Source organism: Numenius arquata, chromosome 2 (genome assembly GCF_964106895.1).
Source record: "Numenius arquata chromosome 2, bNumArq3.hap1.1, whole genome shotgun sequence".
Taxonomy (NCBI): domain Eukaryota; kingdom Metazoa; phylum Chordata; class Aves; order Charadriiformes; family Scolopacidae; genus Numenius; species Numenius arquata.
The window spans coordinates 85,161,568-85,181,404 of NC_133577.1; the positions used below are offsets into that span (position 1 = coordinate 85,161,568).

The 19,837-nt window shown below is 37.7% G+C and overlaps 1 protein-coding gene across 2 annotated transcripts in view; it reads left to right on the forward strand.

Annotated features, from left to right (window-relative positions):
- The window catches only part of KITLG (KIT ligand), a 55,788-nt gene that overhangs the window by 13,609 nt on the left and 22,342 nt on the right, over nt 1-19,837 (forward strand). For both annotated transcript variants that reach the window (XM_074168142.1, XM_074168143.1), the window contains exon 2: nt 12,497-12,610. In XM_074168142.1, the coding sequence (XP_074024243.1) occupies nt 12,497-12,610 (114 nt within the window). The remainder of the gene's footprint in view (nt 1-12,496; nt 12,611-19,837) is intronic.

A 19,837-nucleotide genomic window follows, 5' to 3' on the forward strand; every position in this document is an offset into this window, starting at 1 on the left:
TTTACAATGGCACTATGCATTTTCATAAATTATGAAAAAGGAATTGATGCTCAATTGATGTGCAGTTAGAATAATAATCACTTAGGTATTTTTGACATATGGAAATATTTTCAATTTATATTGAAAACTTTAAAAAAGTAGTTGATTTCTTCTTACTAATATACCACCTTAATTGCTTTAAGACAAGGCATAATGTATTTGTAATTCCAGCTTGCTGAGGTAAATGGCTTATTGCCTACCCAGTGCTTACATTGTCTTGCAAGCATACTTAAATGTTTTGAAGATTAGTTTCTAATTTGATGTGTCAGTTACCTGATTTGTCTGCAGTTCCACAAGCTGTAACTTCAAGGCATTTGAGATTAATCTCATCCATCAGTCTATCACTTCGGATAAATATTCTTTTCATAACAAAATGTAGCTTCGTTCTTCATGTCCGTGGGAGTTTTTTCCCAGTAAGAAAACAATTTAAATCTGGTGGGTTTTTTACTCTATGTCGTTTGGAAACAGCTGAGATAAACTTGCATGACTCTCACAAACATTTCTTGGTGCACTACCAATATGTACAGCTCAGCTAGTCAGGTACAGTGATAAAAAGTAAAAATTCAAGATCTATTGAAATCTTGGAAATGGATATTTTTAAATACGTCTAGGAAGAACATCTGCCTAGCAATGTTGCTTCTGAGGGGCTCATTGAAACTTTGGTTGATTATTGACAAATATGCGGTCATGTGTTCCAAATTTTTGAATGGTAAGGTTTAAATTTACACATTTCCCAGTGTAATATTGCAACACTGTTGTATCAAGAAATGCTGTGTAAATGAAAAAGAACAATCGGATTTTTATTGTGACAAATAAATTCAACACACTCAAAGTCCTTAGGGTTTCTCCTGCATCTCCTGATAAAGGAAGATGAAAACTTAGCACCAAAGCCAGGAGATGCAGGTTTCATTTTTCACTTCTGTTGTTTTTTTAGTATGGTGTCTTTTAAACAGCTTGCCTGTAGGTGCTTTTAATCATTTCCCCTGAAAATTTCTTTTCCAGAAACCTCCTGCAGTTTTTGTAAAAATTCACTCTAGATTATTGTTAAAATGTCTACAGTGGCTGTTTATGGGGCCAGAAGCTGACTTCATTGCCAACAACGTGTTTCGTTGGAAACAGAATATGATGTGGAAAGGGTTATGTATTTGTTCTAAAACTCAAACTGTTTCTAACAAACTAGGCACTGTTATTGTAAATTTTCCTCTGAATATTCACTTATGGCACATACTAGGTCTTCTATTGACTTAGCATAGGGGTTTGTCCACAAGACGCTTGTAAAACACTGCATTAAATCTGTAAAGTCATATTTCTTAATCATGAACAGTATACAGGTACCTCATTAATAGACATTGCGTCCGATATAGTAAACTTCTGGATGAAATGAAAAATAGTGAGAAGGAGCAGAAATTAAAGCTTTGCTATAGAAGACCATGACTTGGCCCCATTTCTGCAACTGAGTTGTGTAATGGCACTCTTTCATCCTCCAGTAGAGCAGTGTGTGAAGAATACTCTTCATCCTTGTTACATGTTCCAAGGTAATCATGTAGATTTAGAATAGTGCTTATAAAAGTATCTTTGGAATTCCAAAAGAATGAGTTACAGCTTTTATTACTTATGTTCAAAATTTTAAGTGTCACTACTGATGGAAGGAAACCTAAAATATCCCTTAAGTATTTCTCAAAAGGTCCAAGATTTAAAACAGCTGAAAAGCAGAGTGACCTTCTTTCACTGATGTAGTTGGTGTTGAAAACTTCAACCACAGGCTTGGCTAAATATCTGGTTGTTTTGTTGGTTTTTTTTTTTTTTGATCTCTTCAAAATACAAAATCACTTTCCTCACCAACATTTTACAAGAGAAAAATACATGTTCCATCGTAATTAGAAAAGTTCTCAACTGAGCTTTTGGGGTATCAAAGTGAAAAATTTTCAGTTCTGGTGCATTGTGATTTCCTGCTCCAAACCTTTTTAAGCTGATGCAGGTGCTACTGTCTGGAATATATCCAGAGAAGCCAGATTTTGTGTGCATAGATTGGGAATACCTTTTATGTTGTCTGACTAATAAGCAGCTATCCCTTTTAAAAGTTGCGTGACTTAAAGTGTTGATTTTAAGTTGTTCGCTCCTCTTCACTTCAGAAGCAACCACCTGGCTGGATACTGCATCCATTGTAATGGCCACAACAATGCTCAGTAAGAGGCAGGGTAATCCTCTATTTACATTTGCTGGAGAGGAGAGCCTGTGAAACTCAGGTACTGCAGAGAGTAAATAAATACAATTTGTAATCCAAGAGGAGGTGAGACAAAGGGAATGCTTTGTTTATTTTCCATTAGTTTTGGGGGTTTTAAATTACTTCTGTGTCATGGAGCACGGGAGGTCAGATGGGCTTTTTAATTAGACATAACGAAGATGCAGATAGTAGGATTGATCTCTATAAATATGTCAAAAGAACAAACTGGAAAGATGTGAGTATAACTACATGAGCAAAGCAGCAGTGTTGCCATGAGAACACATTGATATAAACTCCTATCAGTACACTTAAACTGGACAGTACAAGAAAGCTTTTAACCATCGGAACAGTGAAGATCTGGACAAATTTCCCAAGATACACCTTAAATACTGAGTTCAGTTTTCAGCCCCTCACTACAAGAAAAACATTGAGGTGCTGGAGCATGTCCAGAGAAGTGCAACAAAGCTGGTGAAGGGTCTAGAGCACAGGTCTTATGAGGAGTGGCTGAGGAAACTGGGATTGTTTAGTCTGGAGAAAAGGAGGCTGAGGGGAGACCTTATTGCCCTCTGAAACTACCTGAAAGGAGGTTGTAGCCAGGTGGGTGTCAGTCTCTTTTCCCAAGTAACAGGTGATAGGATGAGAGGAAATGGCCTGAAGTTGCACCAGGGGATGTGGCACTTACGGACGTGGTTGGACTTGGCAGTGTTAAGTTTACGGTTGGACTCAATAAGCTTAAGGGTCTGTTTCAACCAAAATGATTCTATGACTATTGCCTCCACTCCCACTTTACTTCTCCACTCTTTCTATTTGGTTTTATCCAGTTCTGTTACAAATGTAAGGTGTGGAGGTCAAAGGAGTGGATATAACGGAATGGTTGTCTGGAATCTACTCATCCCCCGAGTTAGCTGAAGCCCACAGTGGCTTTGAAAACTGATACCTGCTGTTGAATGGGGCAAATAAATTCAGTCAAGATATTTATGCTTCAGGAATACCAGTTTTTTGATTGCCTGTTGAGGAGGATTGCCTAGACCTATCCCTGTATGTTGGAATTCAGGTTACTGATATCATTTGCCTTAGTAGCTAATGATGCCCGAGGTTTTCTGGATGGGCTGCAGAGTACCACATTTGCCTGGTGTTGGTCATGAGATCTTCACAATGGCAGAGGTACTGAGGAGAGCTGCTGGAGCTCAATCCTGTGATCTTTGTCATGACGCAAACCATATAATTTATGCAACTTCTGTTTCTCACTTTATCTTGACTACTCTTGTAAACCACCAATGTAGACAGCAGCTTTAAAAAGTCGGTAAATTAATAGTCTCACTACATATAGTACAATACCGATGTGAAAAAGTATCATCCTTCAGCACTGTCAAACCTTTTACTGGTGTTGGCATATCTGAGAGATCCAAATAGTGTTCTTTAATCACATCTAAGCTTGTAATTGTAAGGATGTAATACAATTAAGGTAGGTGGATGAACCATCTTGACTGGACTGGCATCCAATTTTAGTCTGTGTTCAGCAATTATCCTTTTGTAATGAGGTCTCTTATATTCAGCAGGTCAGAGAAATTAGTTCTGAATTTATATCCCTATAAAAATGCAGGGCCTATCAGGGTTGTTATCAAAGAAATTCAGAGTTCAAAAACAGAACAATGTCTGTCTGAGGACGTCTTTGGTTTAAGACCAAGTTGACCAATTTATATTTCAAAAATCATCCTCTGCTTATACAAGAAATTGTAGAAAGATTGAAAGATTGAAAGAAGATTGGAAAAAAAAAAGGAGAGCAAAAAAATGCCTAAACCCCTTTTTATTTCGTATAAGAATATATTTTTCTTGATGTTCTCTTTTCACAGGCTCAAGCATGAACAGGAAACTTCAGTTTTATAATACAATTTACTTTTTAGCAAAGTTTACATGCATATAAGAGTAAGAATACACTTAACCTGTTTTACTTCATACTACAAATGAAGTACTAGGGAGGACAGAGTCATTTGCATCATGTTAATGAGTTTTATTGTATGCCAAGTATCGAAATAGCTGATGTTTTCACTGTTACAGAATCACAGAATGATATGGGGTTGGAAGGGACCTCTGGAGATCATCTAGTACAACCCTCCTGCCAAAGGAGGTCCACCTAGAGCAGGTTGCACAGGAATGTGTCCAGGCGGGTTTTGAATGTCTCCTGTTCTTGATTTTTTTTTTTAATTTTGTCAGTGATAGTTGTTCCAACCCAAATTCCATGTACCTTGTGACAGATGGTAAGAATTAAAGATCCAGTAGAGAATTTCTTTAACAGCTCTTATTCCATCTCCTTTACTGGTGTTTGAAGGTCTAAGATTAAAAAGGGTGGCTCTGTATAGGTTTTCATAATAATTCAAAAGAATATTCAAGATAGAGGATTTTTTTTTTTTGCACAAACTTGGCAAACAAGCAAGACGTCTGAAATAAATCTTCAAAACCAAACTTTAATTAAGTATTTTACTTAAGAGAATGTCTTTTCATTCCCTGAGGAAGTCAAATCATCCACCTCCGTACAGTGTGAGAATCTTGTCCTCCCTGCCAAGATAATCGTGTATCTTACTTTTCCTTCCCCTTTCAATTGCTTAAAAATGCCTTTGGATTTATACTAGAAAACTCTTTCATAAGTTCCCAAGAAGGGTGGGGGGGGGGAAGACAACTTCCTCTTGGGAGTTTGTGGGAGGTTTTGTTGAGTCAACTGAAGTCTGGTCTTCTGCTTATTTCTCTTTTGATTGTGTAGGTACTTTGGATCTCAGTGTCTCCATTAACAGAACAAGCAAATATTGGTCTTTATCACTGTAAAGTGGGGTAGAAAAATGTAAAATTTCCATACCAATCCTGGAGTATTGGAACTTTACAAGGAGGGGGAAAAAATATCTGTACTAAGTGCAGGACCTCTGAAGGTCCTTATATTCTCTGATTATGATTTAACAGGAAGATTTCTTTCAAAATATGTGTTGGGTTTTTTATTTATTTATTTTTAACCTTTCTTTCAATTGGAATGTTTTTGTCCATAAAACTTCTGGTTCTTTGCAGAACTAGAATGCCACCTGATGGATGATTATCAGTAAATATTTATTTGGATGCCGTTTAACACAAGCTCCGGAGGCAACATCCATACATAATTACCTGTCTCTTGGAAACTTCACTTTGCAGTGTTTGGGAACTAAACAAACTGGCTGTCATCCAGGACATTTAAGATGCGTGGAAACTGCCTGAATCCCTGGTTGTCAAGTGAGATTAAAGAGTGGACAAAATTTATTATGGAACAGATAACATTTTTAAAGAGCCAAAGCCAACATTTTTAGGACAGCCAAATATTTCACACTGGTGTCCTTACAGGGATGGAAAAAAAAATATATTAATTTACACATCAAACCACAGTTTTGTAGTTGTAATTACAAATTACCTGGATTACGCTGATTTGCAAGGCAAACGCTATATCAATTTACACTTCCTCTTGCTTATCGTTCCAGCTGAAACACACAAACCAAGCACAGCAGGAGTTTGGTCACACCTTACACCGTGCAACAGGAACCTTGGCTGGAGCAGCCGGCTGCTTCTGCATCAGTCAAGGAGAGCTGGGAGGGGTAGAGGATGATAGCAATTGGCCTGAGGTTGCATGAAATGAAGTTGGCATATAGTCTAACCAGCTTCCTAGTTTTCCCAAGATCTGGATGGTGGGAAAGAATAGTGTGTTTTATCATTTTCTCAGCACAGTGAAACCACGTATCTTAAATTTGTCTGTCTCAGGAAAAAGACGTGCACAACTTTTCAGAACTAGAGAATGGTTTCTCCTTCCAGCTGAAGAAAAAGTAGTGAAGAAAAAGTGGTTCTGCATTAGCATTTAATAGATCTTGAAGTATTTTTATCCGATGACCTGAATAGAGCTATTTTTGATTCATTAACAGTGTACCTTCGAGGGGAACAAGGTCTGTAAGCATCTGGATACAGCAGTTGGCTTTTTCTTTGCACGTGTGGCTGGTGGAGTCCAGCAAGTGACACTTTAGCAGTCTGCCACCAAACGGACATTTAGCTGAAAAATCCTGCTCTTGCCAGTTGTTAGGCATTCCAGAAGTCCCTCATGGGAAAGCAAGTGAGTGTGCAAAGGTTAGGGGGAAGAGGTTTTATGGTTGGGAACATCATGGAAAGGCAGATACACACAAAAAAGATTAAACAGCTGTGAAAGCAGGTTGCCTGTTGAACTCATTTGAATGTACGGGGCAATGGCACCTTTCTCTGCTTATATTTGTAACAATAACTCATTAATTTTGTTCCCTTTTACCCCACGAAGTACCCTCATATTATACATTTTAAATATTATACGCAGAATTGGGTAGAAGAGTATTCTACATTTTGTAAATAACTGAATATGTCTTCAAAGATTTCTTGTCTAAAACTCTCCAAAACTTACTCTGAAAAAGTGAGCAGCATTTCTGTAGTCTGTTTAAACCAGAATACAAATAAATCACTCTGATACTTCCTGATGAATGTTGTTTACTTTTGCCATCATTCTCCCTACTACACATCATTGTTAAAAAAAAAAAGAAAAAAAGAATAGTATCGTGTCACTAGAAAAGTATGCATCTGCTTTTTGTAATCATAACAAAGCCTGTAGGGTGTGATCCAGAGATTTTTAGGTGTCTCGCCCCGGCAGGGTGACTCACTGAGCTGCAGTTAGCCTCCGTTTTGTTCAATGGACTGCCAAAAGGTTGTTCAAGAAAGCTCACATGTTGACTGGGGAGCTTCCCAGAAGTTAGGGTGCCCAGATGGAGGAGCATGTGCGAGACGAGGATACACATAAATGTTCTGATGCCTGTGCAGTGAACGTCTGGGTTTTTTTCTACATAATGGCTTGCTAGTGTAAAATGCATAAATGTTCTGAAAGATACAGGTCAGGAATACCAGTGTACCCGCATTTTGGCCCTTCTGGCTAGGAAGCCATCATAGGTGGGAAAGTGCTTCCAGTGGTAATTAGGAGGTAGATATCAGAGGAATATGGATATCTGTGAGTTGAAATTACCTTGGTCAGAGGAAATTTAACCCAGATCTGTCACTCGTTAGTGAGCACCCTAGTTGATAAGCTATTATATTTGGTTAGACTAGTGCCAGTCTTTTGAAGGACAATGATGGGCGTACACTGGGCTTAATGCTTCAACTATGTGTTATTCAGGGATCAGGCAGTGGTTCCTCCAACTGCACTGAAGTCATCTCCAGGGTACCTGAGAGCATGTAAGGACCTTTCCAGTTCCAAATGTGCTTGCCAAAGTACTTCACTGTTTCCAGAACTAGGTGGTCATGGGTGGGTGACTTTATTTTCCACACTTAACTCACTTTTGAGGGGCTTGAGCAATATTTAGCATTTAAGCACTATTTAGGCACAGCCGTACAGAGTACTGAAGTTACCACTGTCATTTGCATGGGTGAAGGTATCGCTGAATACCATGAAAACGGGAATTGGATTACATTCTGTAAAAAGTATCTTCTTTCAATTCAAGATTTTTCAGTGCTGACAGTAAATGTCTTACTTGGCTAAAGACACTTCTTCCGTGACTAATTATCTCTATCACAGCTAAATAACTAAATAGATTAGTAGACATATGAAAGAATTACTGTGTTTTTATGCTTCTGGATGCTTTGTAGTTTTAAAAAAAATATAAAGGCAAGAAATATCTTTTCTTGCTATTTTAGTTTTCTTTGAATCTTCTTACAAAAAGCTTTTGAAGGCATAAGTATGAACATTAAGTCATCTGTGACTGACCAACCAATGTTGTCTATGGCAGAAGTTCACAAGCTGTGCCTCAGCAAAGCAGCACCCAAACACTGCCTGGGGAACCAACATTGAGAGATGTTACTACCCCAGCATTAGCAGAAGTGAAAAATAAATAAATAAAAATAAAAATAAATAAAAAAGCCTAGCCCAAGGTGAATATCGTTCCACATTGTCAGCTAACCCTACTGCAGCCATGGCTTGGTTGTGCTTAATTGGAGAGGTTAATTGGAGATGGCTTGGTTGTGGTTAATTTGGAGAGAGACTCTTTGTCAGGAAGTATAGTGACAGGACAAGGAGTAATGGTTTTAAATTGGAAGAGGGGAGATTTAGATTGGATACCAGAAAGAAATTCTTTACTGTGAGGGTGGTGAAGCACTGGAACAGGTTGCTCAGGGAAGTTGTGGATGCCCCATCCCTGGATGTGTTCAAGGCCAGGCTGGATGGGGCTTTGAGCAACCTGCTCTAGTGGGAGGTGTCCCTGCCCATGGCAGGGGGGTTGGAACTCGATGATCTTTAAGGTCCCTTCCAACTCTAACCATTCTATGATTCTATGATTCTAATTGGATGATTTGCTCAAGAATCTGGGCTGAAAAATTCTGTGGCTAACCTGATTTGAATGCAAGAAATTTTATAATGAATAATCCATTCATCTGTGTAGTTATTGCCTCTCCCTGTGCTTAATGCGTTCTTTTTGCATTTTATTCTTTTCTTTTTTTTTTTTTTTATGATTTCTCCCTATTTATTATTACTAATTGTTATCAGTACAAACTAGATATTTGGAAATGTCCAGACTTTCCAATGTTTGGTTTATTTAGCAATACGGTATTCCCCTTGCTGCTTTCCACTTAAGGAATTAGCTGAACATTAACTAGCGTGATTAAGTATCTTTGATAGTGTACCGTGAAAAAGATGCTAAAGCACTCATTCAGCAGCCTTTGTCAATACTTCAGTTCATAAATGAAGAACATAAATGAAAAAGTTGTTGATTTTCAATGGAAAGTATGGCCTTCAACACACTGGGTCACTAGCTAAGTCTCTAAAATGCTGTTAACTGAAATTATAGATTGTGGTTTATAAGCAATAGTAAAAATAATTTGCAGAATGATCAAAAGTGTGTACTCGAAATCTTTAATTTAAATTAACCTTTCCAGTCTAATCATTATTTTTTCCCTTTCACAAAAGCAACTTAAATGTTCAGTATTTAAGAGATTTTAGAACATTAAAACAATTGAATAATTTTTGAGCCAAAAATAGGAAGAGGCCCTTTGGTATACAGGTCTGCCTCCTGTCTGCCATATATCTTCAATTTAATGCTGGTAGATGATATGTGATTAAATCCTGTGGCCAGCTTTGAAATCCCATTTTAGCTTAGAAGTAATTATATATGGAAATCTGTTATGAGTACTGTGTGGGTAAATTTCATTTATGGTTAGCAAAGTGTAAAACTGGAATCTCTATTTATAAAGCTGTTGTTTAAGCTTCCCTTTTGTTCTGTCCTTGATTTAATTCAGTCTGTTCAAGTTTTGCTCAAACAGCAGGTTTGGTCATTAGTAAGTAACACAAAAATAGGTTAGCTCTTTGATCTGTACAGTCCTTACAGACAATGTGCCTCTAGGCATGTGTAATATAGATATTTTGTTAGTGCAAATAATTAAAAGATTTTGGATAATAGGTGTGTTGAAACTAGCAGTATTTTGCAGATTTTCAGTTCCTGTTGGATGACACAGGGAAGAAATAAGCAAGAAAAACCTCAAATCACCTCAAAATTTACAAAGCATTTGTTTTCAATAGCAATTATAAAAATTACTATGCTTTTAAATCCCATTATTTACCTTGGGAAAAAAGTGTATTCTTATTGATTTGCATAATTATAAAATGTGCAGTGATTTTAAGGTTGATGTATGGGTTGTCTTTAGATCCAGAAGTATGAAAATTGACAAGATGCATCAGAGTTTTGTTTTTATTTGGAGTGTACTACTGCTTTTATTAATATTACTCAGTTGATCTGGCAAAAAAGTATTTCCAGTTAAAGAGTTTTGTTACTTTTTTGATTATTAGACTGTTAGGTTAAATATCATCTTATGGCAGTGACACAAGTCAGTGAACAAAGCCTTTACATGCTACTCAGTATTGAGGAATCCAATAAAGAAATTGGTGATTTCTGGCATGGACTCCATCTCCAAAGACCACATCAGGGAAATGTCTCCTAAACCCCAGCAAGTGTAACTGCTCGTGCACTGTTTAACTCTGAAGGTAGAACTCCGTTTTTTTAATTCTTGAAAGTGGTATAGTTACTCCATTTTGGAGCCAGTTGTCATTAACTTCTTGCCTTTTTTATAACAATTTTGTTCCAAAATTTGCCAGTGGGGAAGTAGTCTGTTAACTTCAGGTCCCCTTTGGTTTCCTCATTGATTCTGGAGCTTAGGAGCTTAGGAGAGGGAGACGTTTCTTTGGCCACTTACAGCTAGTTCTTAAACAACTTTGAGCTGTTACACACTGCAAGGAGCTCTCAAAGGTCCTTTCAGAGACTAGGAGCATCTTTGTTGCATCTCTCCAGGGCTTGAATTGTTCATATATATAAAACTGCAAAGCTTTTATAGCATAAGATACAGGTCTTTTGTAAGAAAGACTGCTAATAAGTACCTAACATGAAGTTAGGTACTTATTTTCAATTCTTCACAGAGGTAATTATTCTCAATAATTATTTGTACAAATATTAAATTAAAAGTATTTCTAAATGCTAGTTATGTTGAAGCAAGAGGCAGTATTGAAAGACATGCTGCATATTGAATGTGTACTGTGCTTAGAATATTTTTGATTTCTTTGTAAGTCTACCCATCATCATGATCAATTGTGTGGCATCTGAAGGTAGTTTAGGGAAAGCTGAGTGCAGGCTCCACCGAAACAGGCAGAGCTGGCTTGTCCCATCTGTAACGGACCACTTCTGCTGTCTCAGTTACCTGGATCAGAAAGCTGATCTGCCTGAAAAGATGGCACAGGAAGACAAAAATGGAAGTTGTCTGCCTGGTACAGCTGGCTAAACCATCGTACCAGGGCCGGTGCAAGAGCTAGGCAGAGGAGGCTGGGTTGTCTTTTCCAGCAGCAGCCCACACTGGTTTTGCCTAAATGAGCCAGGAAGTCATATTCTAAGAAAGCAAATGACCAGTTTTACTTGAGATGTAAGATACCTATAAGATTTAAGAGCCAGTACAAGAGAGAGATTTACTTGTCATTTAATAGCTCTAGGGTAAGTGCCTGGCACTGTTCTGTCATGTTTCCCGAGCGATCTTTATTATCATGCTTTCTTAGCCCCTCCAGGTTGCTATAATGATACTTAATCTTTTAAATCTTGATTTTCTCTCTCAGCTTTCCTAGAGAGCTTCGTCTGTGTTGTTTGATTTGCTTTGGTCTTAAATTGAAAGGTTGGATAGCATTTGAAGGCAAGGCTGGAGACAGGAGCGCTCTGCCTGTCACAGGGAACAGATGAGGCTGAGATGCATCTTGGTTCATGCAAAAGCAAATTCTGGTCTCAGTCCTGCCCTCGTGGAGTCTCAGGAGCCTGCACAGGCAAATTCCATACTTGCAGTAAATGTACACCATCATCGGCCCCTGCTGACAGCTTCAGTCAGCTGGCACAAGAAGCTTCACAACCCGAGGCAACTTTTGATTATCCATAACTTAAATGCTTTAACATTCTGGAAATAAAGATCTGCAGCTTCAACTTGGCACAGGGCTCTATGGGAAACCAGCAAAGCACAAGGAACAACAGAAGGCGAGGAAGTTCAGGCAGTGTAGCCAAGGAGACACCCAGGTGCATCGCAGCTAGTTATCTGGTGCTTTTCTGGCTGAGTCTGACAAGGCTGTGTGAGTACATTGCATTGCTGTTCCTAATAGGATTTAGGAAGGGAATGTAGTGCCAAAGCCAAGCTGCCACTCCTGAGAGGCCAGGGCACATCACTTAGAGAAAATATATTGTATTGCTTCTTGAGATCTCAGTGTTTGGGCAGAGTCCAGTTGTGGTTTAGCTAGCAGTTTAAGTACCGAAATGTAATGGCTCTAATTATGAACTTTCTCTTTTTATATTGCTATGGTCTGGTATCCATTATCACCCATTATCACATCAGAGGCACAGGTTTATCAATATCTTATCAGGTGAATGACAAGTATTTAGTTGGCTTTATGCAGCTGCTGAAGAATATTGAAGTTTGTCACTTTCTCTTCTTTGGTATCTGTAAATTTTGCAGAAACTCACCTAAGCAGGATCCTGCTCATGTAATCTGATGGCTCACTACCAGGTTTTCCTTTATTACTCTGAAGAAGAAGAGTATTGTTGCATCTAGACTTTGTATATGAAAAAAAATTACTACAGTCTCTTGTTACTTCACGTTTGGGGATCGCTTACTTGGGATTTCTTGTTTCTTTTCTATTTTTTTACTAAATAGACTTGGATTATCACTTGCTTTTGTCTTCAACTACTCCTACTTAATCCTCTTGTCAAAGCCCAGAGTTCCTGCGGGAATCCAGTGACAGATGATGTGAATGACATTGCAAAATTGGTAAGTAGTTTTTATTTTAAATTATTCTTTATGTTAAACAATGATCAGTGGCTAATGGCACTTACATTTTTAAGCAAAGTTAGCAAATCTATGTTAGAACCAGGGGAATATGAAAAAAAAAGATAAATAAGTCCATTAACATCTGTCACATGATCAAAACCAAAACCTTTATTGCAGAGACTAGAGAATAATTTCAGAGTTCATTGAAGAGGTGATTTTCTTGACCAAGCTGGAGTGTGTGTATATATGTGTTTTCCTCCCTCCACGCTTCTACAGAAATTATCAAAAGTCTTGATTTCCTCAAATGTTGTCTGGGATCAGATTGCTGCCCATGCAGATGAAAGGTTATTGTCTTTCTGTTTCTGATTTGCATGGCAAACACAACTGAAATCCAGCAGAATTCTTTACCTTAGGTATATGGGAAACTTGTGCCATATATAAACATAGTATTAGGCATCGTTGTACCAATCAAGGCGATAATGATTGAACAGCTCTTACAGTCTCTAGGTGTGAATGGGCTACACTCATTGAGTGTTTCTCTTCTCTGCTTGCCGAACTTAGAAGTTTAAGTCTGAAGGACTCACAGCTTCATAAGAGAACTGAATGCATTTAAGTACATTTTCACTGTTACTTAATTGACCATTGCAGTAACCTCAAAAACTGCATCTTCTTGTGTGAAGTCAGTTGGTATTTTGCTCTACTCCACTGAAGTCAGTGATTATGCTAACTTCCAGTAGCGCAGGATGTTAAGGTCAAAGTTTTTAAGAAATAGTATATACTGAACACTTAACGAGTATACCTTCATCTACATATTGGTGTAGCTGAATATTATGGCTTCATTATGGAAAAAAATTTCAATAACCAGTGTTAATATTATGAAACACTTAATTTGGAGTCCCTTGCATTTGCTGCCATGGCAGTGTTCTTAACTTGTTTTCTTTGGACATTGTTATATACATTGGCACATAGTTCAGATAAATTAGGAAAGAAACCTCATATCATAAAAATTAGGTTTGTCTTTAATTTGACTGTGACTTCCGTATTGTGTCCCTACATCTTCCTCCAGACTAGTCCAGAAACTGCAGTTCTTGCAGAACAATGTTTCCATCCCGCCCCCTCCCCCCACATCCCCTCTTAGTTCTTCACATGCAGCGTGGTGACTTCTTCCCTCCCACACCCCCTAAGCATGATCCCTGCCTGGATAATGTTTTGAGCTCTTGCTGGATTTATACCCTCTTTCGCTTAGGCTGCTGGCTGGGCAGGAAGGACTTTGTGTGGTGACTCTTGTGGTCTATGTGCGGCTTGTCCTAGAAGAAAACCTCTGCCAACCATCCAGCTTGCACTGGGCTTCTGCTGCTGCCAAGCCTGAGCAGAGTGGGGTAGGACTGAGCTCCTCCCACTCCTCAGTTAAGACGTGGTACGATCCTTCTCCCGACTTACAACCGTACCTTTCATATCTCACTACCCAATGCAAAATTTGGGTGAAGTTAACCAGCAAGTTCAAAGGTATTTTGGGTTGGAGAAATAACAGATGCAGAAAACACAAAGCCCAGAAACCTGGATTCTCTGTTTTGAGTTGTGTGTCTGAGAATGTTTTGAGGAAAGTCTTTATCCCTGTTTTGTCTGTCTTAATATTTGCATAGATTTTTCATGTGGAGATAATTTCTGTAAAGCCACTTGAGAATTGAAAGGATAATGTGGAAATAAGTTTAGTATCTTAAATTTAGTGTAAGAACTCTTCAGTTAAACTGACTATATAGCAAACTGCTTATTCTCTTTTGAAATGCTACACCATGACGACTTAACAGTGAGAACAAAATGAAAAAAATATAATAAGGTTTAAAGTACTTTTAAAAACAAAGTATCATTAGCTGACAGTGTGAATACGAGAAGGGAGAAATCCACAGAGAATACTGGCGGATCACATTACTTTGCTAAAAAGTACAATTTTTTTAATGCTCTATGGAGTATAGCCTTAGTACATACAATATGGACTCCAACATGATTTTGCTTAAAAATATAGTTCAGAAGACTGTTCAACTCTTGTAAATTACTATAAATGTTTTTGTACCGCTTCTGCTTTTTGAAACAAAAGGAACGGTATTCTAATGACTTACAACTTCAAAATTAGATGTAGCACCCGTAGGTTGTTGGGTTCTTTATTGATCCTATTGGCCTTTAAAAGTCTTATTTCTCTGCTGATCCAAAGAGTTAGTGCCTGTAGGACACGATGTCTTTAATAAATGTCCTCCCCTTTCACACTGAGAACAAATTGTAGCACCAAGGATTTCACAGAAGCTAATGTTATGTATACAGTTATTGCCCATAGTTATTGTGATGGTATCCACAAGCTCTTATCACACTTCCTGAGAGTGGTATGATAATTGTTTCTCAAGGCTCTATTCTCAGCCACACTGTTATATTCTTTAATCCCTTTTGTCCACGGTCACGAGCATAGTCCCATGTCTGTGTCCAATAAACTTGACGTTCAGTGGTAACACAAAGGTCCCAACATTTGGCTTAGGATATTGGCTTCTCTTCCTCCTGTCTCATCACAAATGCTCACACATCAGCTTAGATTCAGTATGGTCTGAATCCTCTACTGAGGCAGATCATGATCTCTTTATCTCCCCAAAATGTTAGTCTTCCCTGGGTCTTTTCTCCTCACTATAAATGTGTATCACCATCTCTCCCCAGCAATTCAAGTCTATAACAAAGGTGTCCATTTTGGCTCTTGCCACTTCACAGATCCTTGCATGTTCACTTTTAAAACCTCCATGTTTTCTTTCTTTTCTGTCATAACAGGAAAAAAATGTTTTTGTATCTCTCTGTCCATACAAATTCACTTTTCTTCCAAATTCTTGGTGGATAAAAACTCAGTCTACTGAAAAGTCTTTTTCTGGCTTTGGCTTCTATAATTTTGCCCTTCTGTCTATTAATTTGCTGCTCTGACCCTGTATCTCCTACTTACTTCCTTCAAGCTGTTCCTGCTTTTTTTCATTATCAACAGCAAGCTTCTTGGTTTTGTCTTCAAAGGCACTAACGATTAACACTGCTTGTGATGTCTTAACACATGCTGAGTTTGCCCTCTTGTCCTAGCTTCTCCTCATTATTTTAATGGTACCTATTATGCTGCTCATGGCCACAGGAAGGATGCTCCTTGATGAACTTCAGGTACCTTCTCATCCTCTTTCTATCTCATGCTAAAATTCTTTGCAGCATGAATCCCTGTCCCTCTTCATTCTTTTTCCTACTCTGTTTTTCCTTATCTCTACTGCAGTTCACCTACAGCTTGCAAAACAGTGATACAATTCCCTACCAAACTCTTTTTGCCTGTAGCTTGGTACAAGCTAGTCTTCATTTATTTCATTCTGCGCTTCTTGTTCCAAGTATTGTAAAACCTATTTCACTGGTAGAAGACTTCTGAGCATGGCTGTGGCTGGGTTCTGCTTGACTGTATTGTATTCTAATATGACAAGAACATGCCTTAGTCAACACTTTCTGTGAAGATAGACCAGGGATGTCTACTAAGCCCAAGCTGTTGGAGAACAGATAAGGCACACTGTGCAGTGCCTGAAAATGTGGGTCATTTGACTAATGAACTTTGTGTTGAGTAATAAATTGAAGACAGATATATAGTGTAACTTGTTTTCAGTGGTGTTAATCTGGACTTTTCACTAGTATCATACTAGACTCATACCAGAAGCTACAATCGGAAAGAAAGACCAGAGTCAATAACAATAAGCATGAATAAGCATCAATAACAAAGAGCATTAATCAACTTAAGACCAAACCAGGCAGGTATCTGTTCACAGAAAAATGACTCATATTTTCTGTAGATTAAATTTATTCAAATCTTTATAACATAATTTTGTCATATGCAGAGTGTGTCTTAAGTAAAATGATTTTAAGAAGCAAAGAACAATTGCACAATCTTTTTTTGTTTGGTATTTTTTAATAGTGAGAACTTTAAAAGAGCAGAATTTCATACCTATAGAGGATGAAAGTATTTAGAGAGTATTCATTCTGCATTACCAATCACTTGAACTCCTGCTTCTTTTTGAATGAAGATGTCTGGAGGGAAACACATTACTTGATGAACAAATGTTCTGTATTATGAAACTGTAATTGCAGCACCTGTCAATAAAGCCTGTCCCCATTGTTCTTTTCAGCACAGTAAGTCAGCAGAAAGCTGCATTGCTGTTAATGTGACTCTGATTTTGCATAAGAATTAGGAATCTGTTGTATATATGTTTGTTAAATATGAACATCAACTTCGCATATAAGTAGAGTTTTCACTGAGCTGTGAATATGTATAGAATGTACCTACATATTTTGGTTTCATCCATTAACAAAACCTAAGATATTCACCACTTCTTCCATGATCTGTTTCTCTAAAGCAATTTTTTTTCTTTTGAATGTTGGAAGCCCAAACAATAGTCAGCATTTATTGACCAAGTTGCCTGTTGGAGACATGCTGTTTCAAACACTTTTCCTTCACATTGCATCTTTGCTGTAAATGTGTACTTTACACTCTCTGCAATATCTGATATTTATTTCTAAATGGATCTAACTCTCCTGAGTGAAGGGGTTATAAAAAATGATCCAGTGTTGTTATCCTGCAAATAATCTGCCACTATGGCTGTAAGAAGTGTGAAAGGAAATCGTTAGCATGTTGTCGTAAGCCAAATGATGAAGATTTTATTAACTGCTTCATTAGCAGATGAGATAGAGTAGATTGCAGAGATGATGAACAGAAAGTGGAAGCTCCTGCAAGAAAAAAAACCCCAAGGATAAAACGAACGGAGATGGAGAGGCATTAAAGAGTAGGAAAGGGGGATGAGGAAGTGAGAAATATGAGGTAGAAATGGTAGCAGAAAGGAAAGTATGGTTTTCCCATCATATGCCTCAGAGTAAAAGAAAATTCCCTGACAATGGTAAATGGTAATTTTTACTTTAGGGACTTACTTTATATTTGATCTGTTTAAAAAAAAAAATCATGGTGTCTGTGCTTGCCCCCTTAAAATTCTCAGAACAGTCACAATAAAGAAACTTTCCAAAAGCAGTAGCCCTCTTTTCAAAGCACTTGACTGCGGAGATAGATCGTCTCGTTTCTGTTCTGCTGTTGCGATGAAAGAGTAGTGTATGGAACTCAAACCGCTTTTACAACATCCCTTTTTCATCTCCCCATCTATGTGACTATGATCATATTTTAAAAGTATATTTGGGTTATGCAGTGTTAACAGTGCTGTATTAAATATTCAGACCTCTGTATGTCAAAAGGAATATTACATTCCCCAGTTTGAGATTTTGTTACAACTAGGAATATATCACTTAATGTTGGTTTTATATGGGTTTAAAGACATAAGTCTGTTCTTCACCTCTTCTCAGAGCCTGATAGGATTTCTACAACCACACACACTCACTAAATCAGAGAAAATTTTTCTGGCATATTAATTGCAATGTAGGGTTATTTTAATTCTATACATTACTTTCCAAGATTATCAGTTGATGTTCTCTATAATCATCAAAACTGTTACTTTTGTCTGAACCAAGGAAAGTCATGTAGGCAGGTGTTTTGTGGCCCCAAGATTTATCACTGTACTTAAGGAGTTGAGTACAGGAACCAAAAAAAGCCATTCTGGGACTCAGGGAGTTTCAAGGGAAGGTCACTTTCCATTCCCCTTTGCTTGGGCAGCTCAGAGCCCTCTTGTCCTCTACTCCTTGTTGGGACCCGCAGCAGTCAGGTACCCAGAGCCCTTTCATTCCTTTCAGGATCATTTCAGCAGTTGGAAATCAAGTCGTTGGTTTTGGATCGTTGTCTTGGTGGATAGTCTGCAAGGAAATTTCAAGATTCATTTCAGAAAAGCAAGACAGTACAAAATGCACTGATTTAGTAAAAACACATCCTTCATTCTTACATCAGGGGCTCTACCCTATTTTCTATGCATGAGTTGGGAAGTCCAACTGGGACGCAAATATAACTCCCTCACTTTGACTGAGCTCCGTCATTTACCATCAGCAGAGCATCTGGCATGTGGAGTTTAATCAATAAAACTTTAACAAGTTGTTTTGTCTTGAGGCAGGGCATATATTTTGTGCTTGACACCCTCCCCCCCAGTGATCTTCATTTTTAGTAGTAAATTCAAAAATATCTTTTCTGATTCACAGTCTGTCAAGGAGAAAAATATCTGAGGCTGAGCTGTATTCTCCAGCTTTGTTTAAGAAGCTGTAAGAGCTCTTGGGCAGTTACATTTTTTTTAACTGTGCATGAAAAGTGCTTGACAGGCTCTAATGCCAGTAAAGTAGATTGTATACATAATGCATATCAATTTTTGTAGTGTTCATTGATTTGGAACAAATTTAATCTTCCAGTGACCTTTCTTAAAGAACGGTGCTTTTGCTGACATTGCTAAGTACTGAATCCCTCTAGAGTGAGTATGTGAAACTTTGCACATACAGTAGCATCTTCACTATCTTTGCTGCTTGAAGTGCAGATAATCTTACCTCTCTAGGCACGCAAAGGAAGCTGGAAAAGAAACTGGATTATCTCTTAATGTGTCATGATGTCAGGATGTTTTTACAGTGAGGAAAAATATACAAAAATTGTGGATAGGGATTTAGAAAAAATCTGATGCTCTAAAGAAAGAAAGAATGTATTGCAATATTTTTCAGTATTTATAGCATCTTGAATTAACTCTCAAAATACCAGGTAAATAGAAATTGATATAGAGAATTTTCATGGCACTTCTGCAACTGCTGCTTTGGGAATGTGTAGTTATAAAAATAAAAAAGAAGAAAGAAAAGTGATTTATGGAAAGGAATGTACCAGGATCATTTGTATAAAACTTGTTTTTTAAAGCTGTAGGAGAAAGCTAGATGGCACTGAACTGAAAGATTGTCACTCAGCCCACGTTGTAAATAAAAAAATGTTTGGAATTTACTAGTGACTGACTGTGCATAAGTATTGTCCTTGATTACTTCTAGAACCATAACATTTTGAAATTGCCATTTTAATTTTTGATTGAAACTAAATTTTAATTAACAAATAAAATATTCTGTTGTGTCAAACAAAATACTACCTAAAAACTGCACAGGAAAGAAAAATCCCTGTGCTGGTTGCTATAGCAGCAGAATCAAAGGCAGCCATAACAGGATGATCTTTAACCTGAAGAAGTAGAAATACTTTGCTAAACAAAGTATAGAGTGTGGTTCACCAAAGGAGTT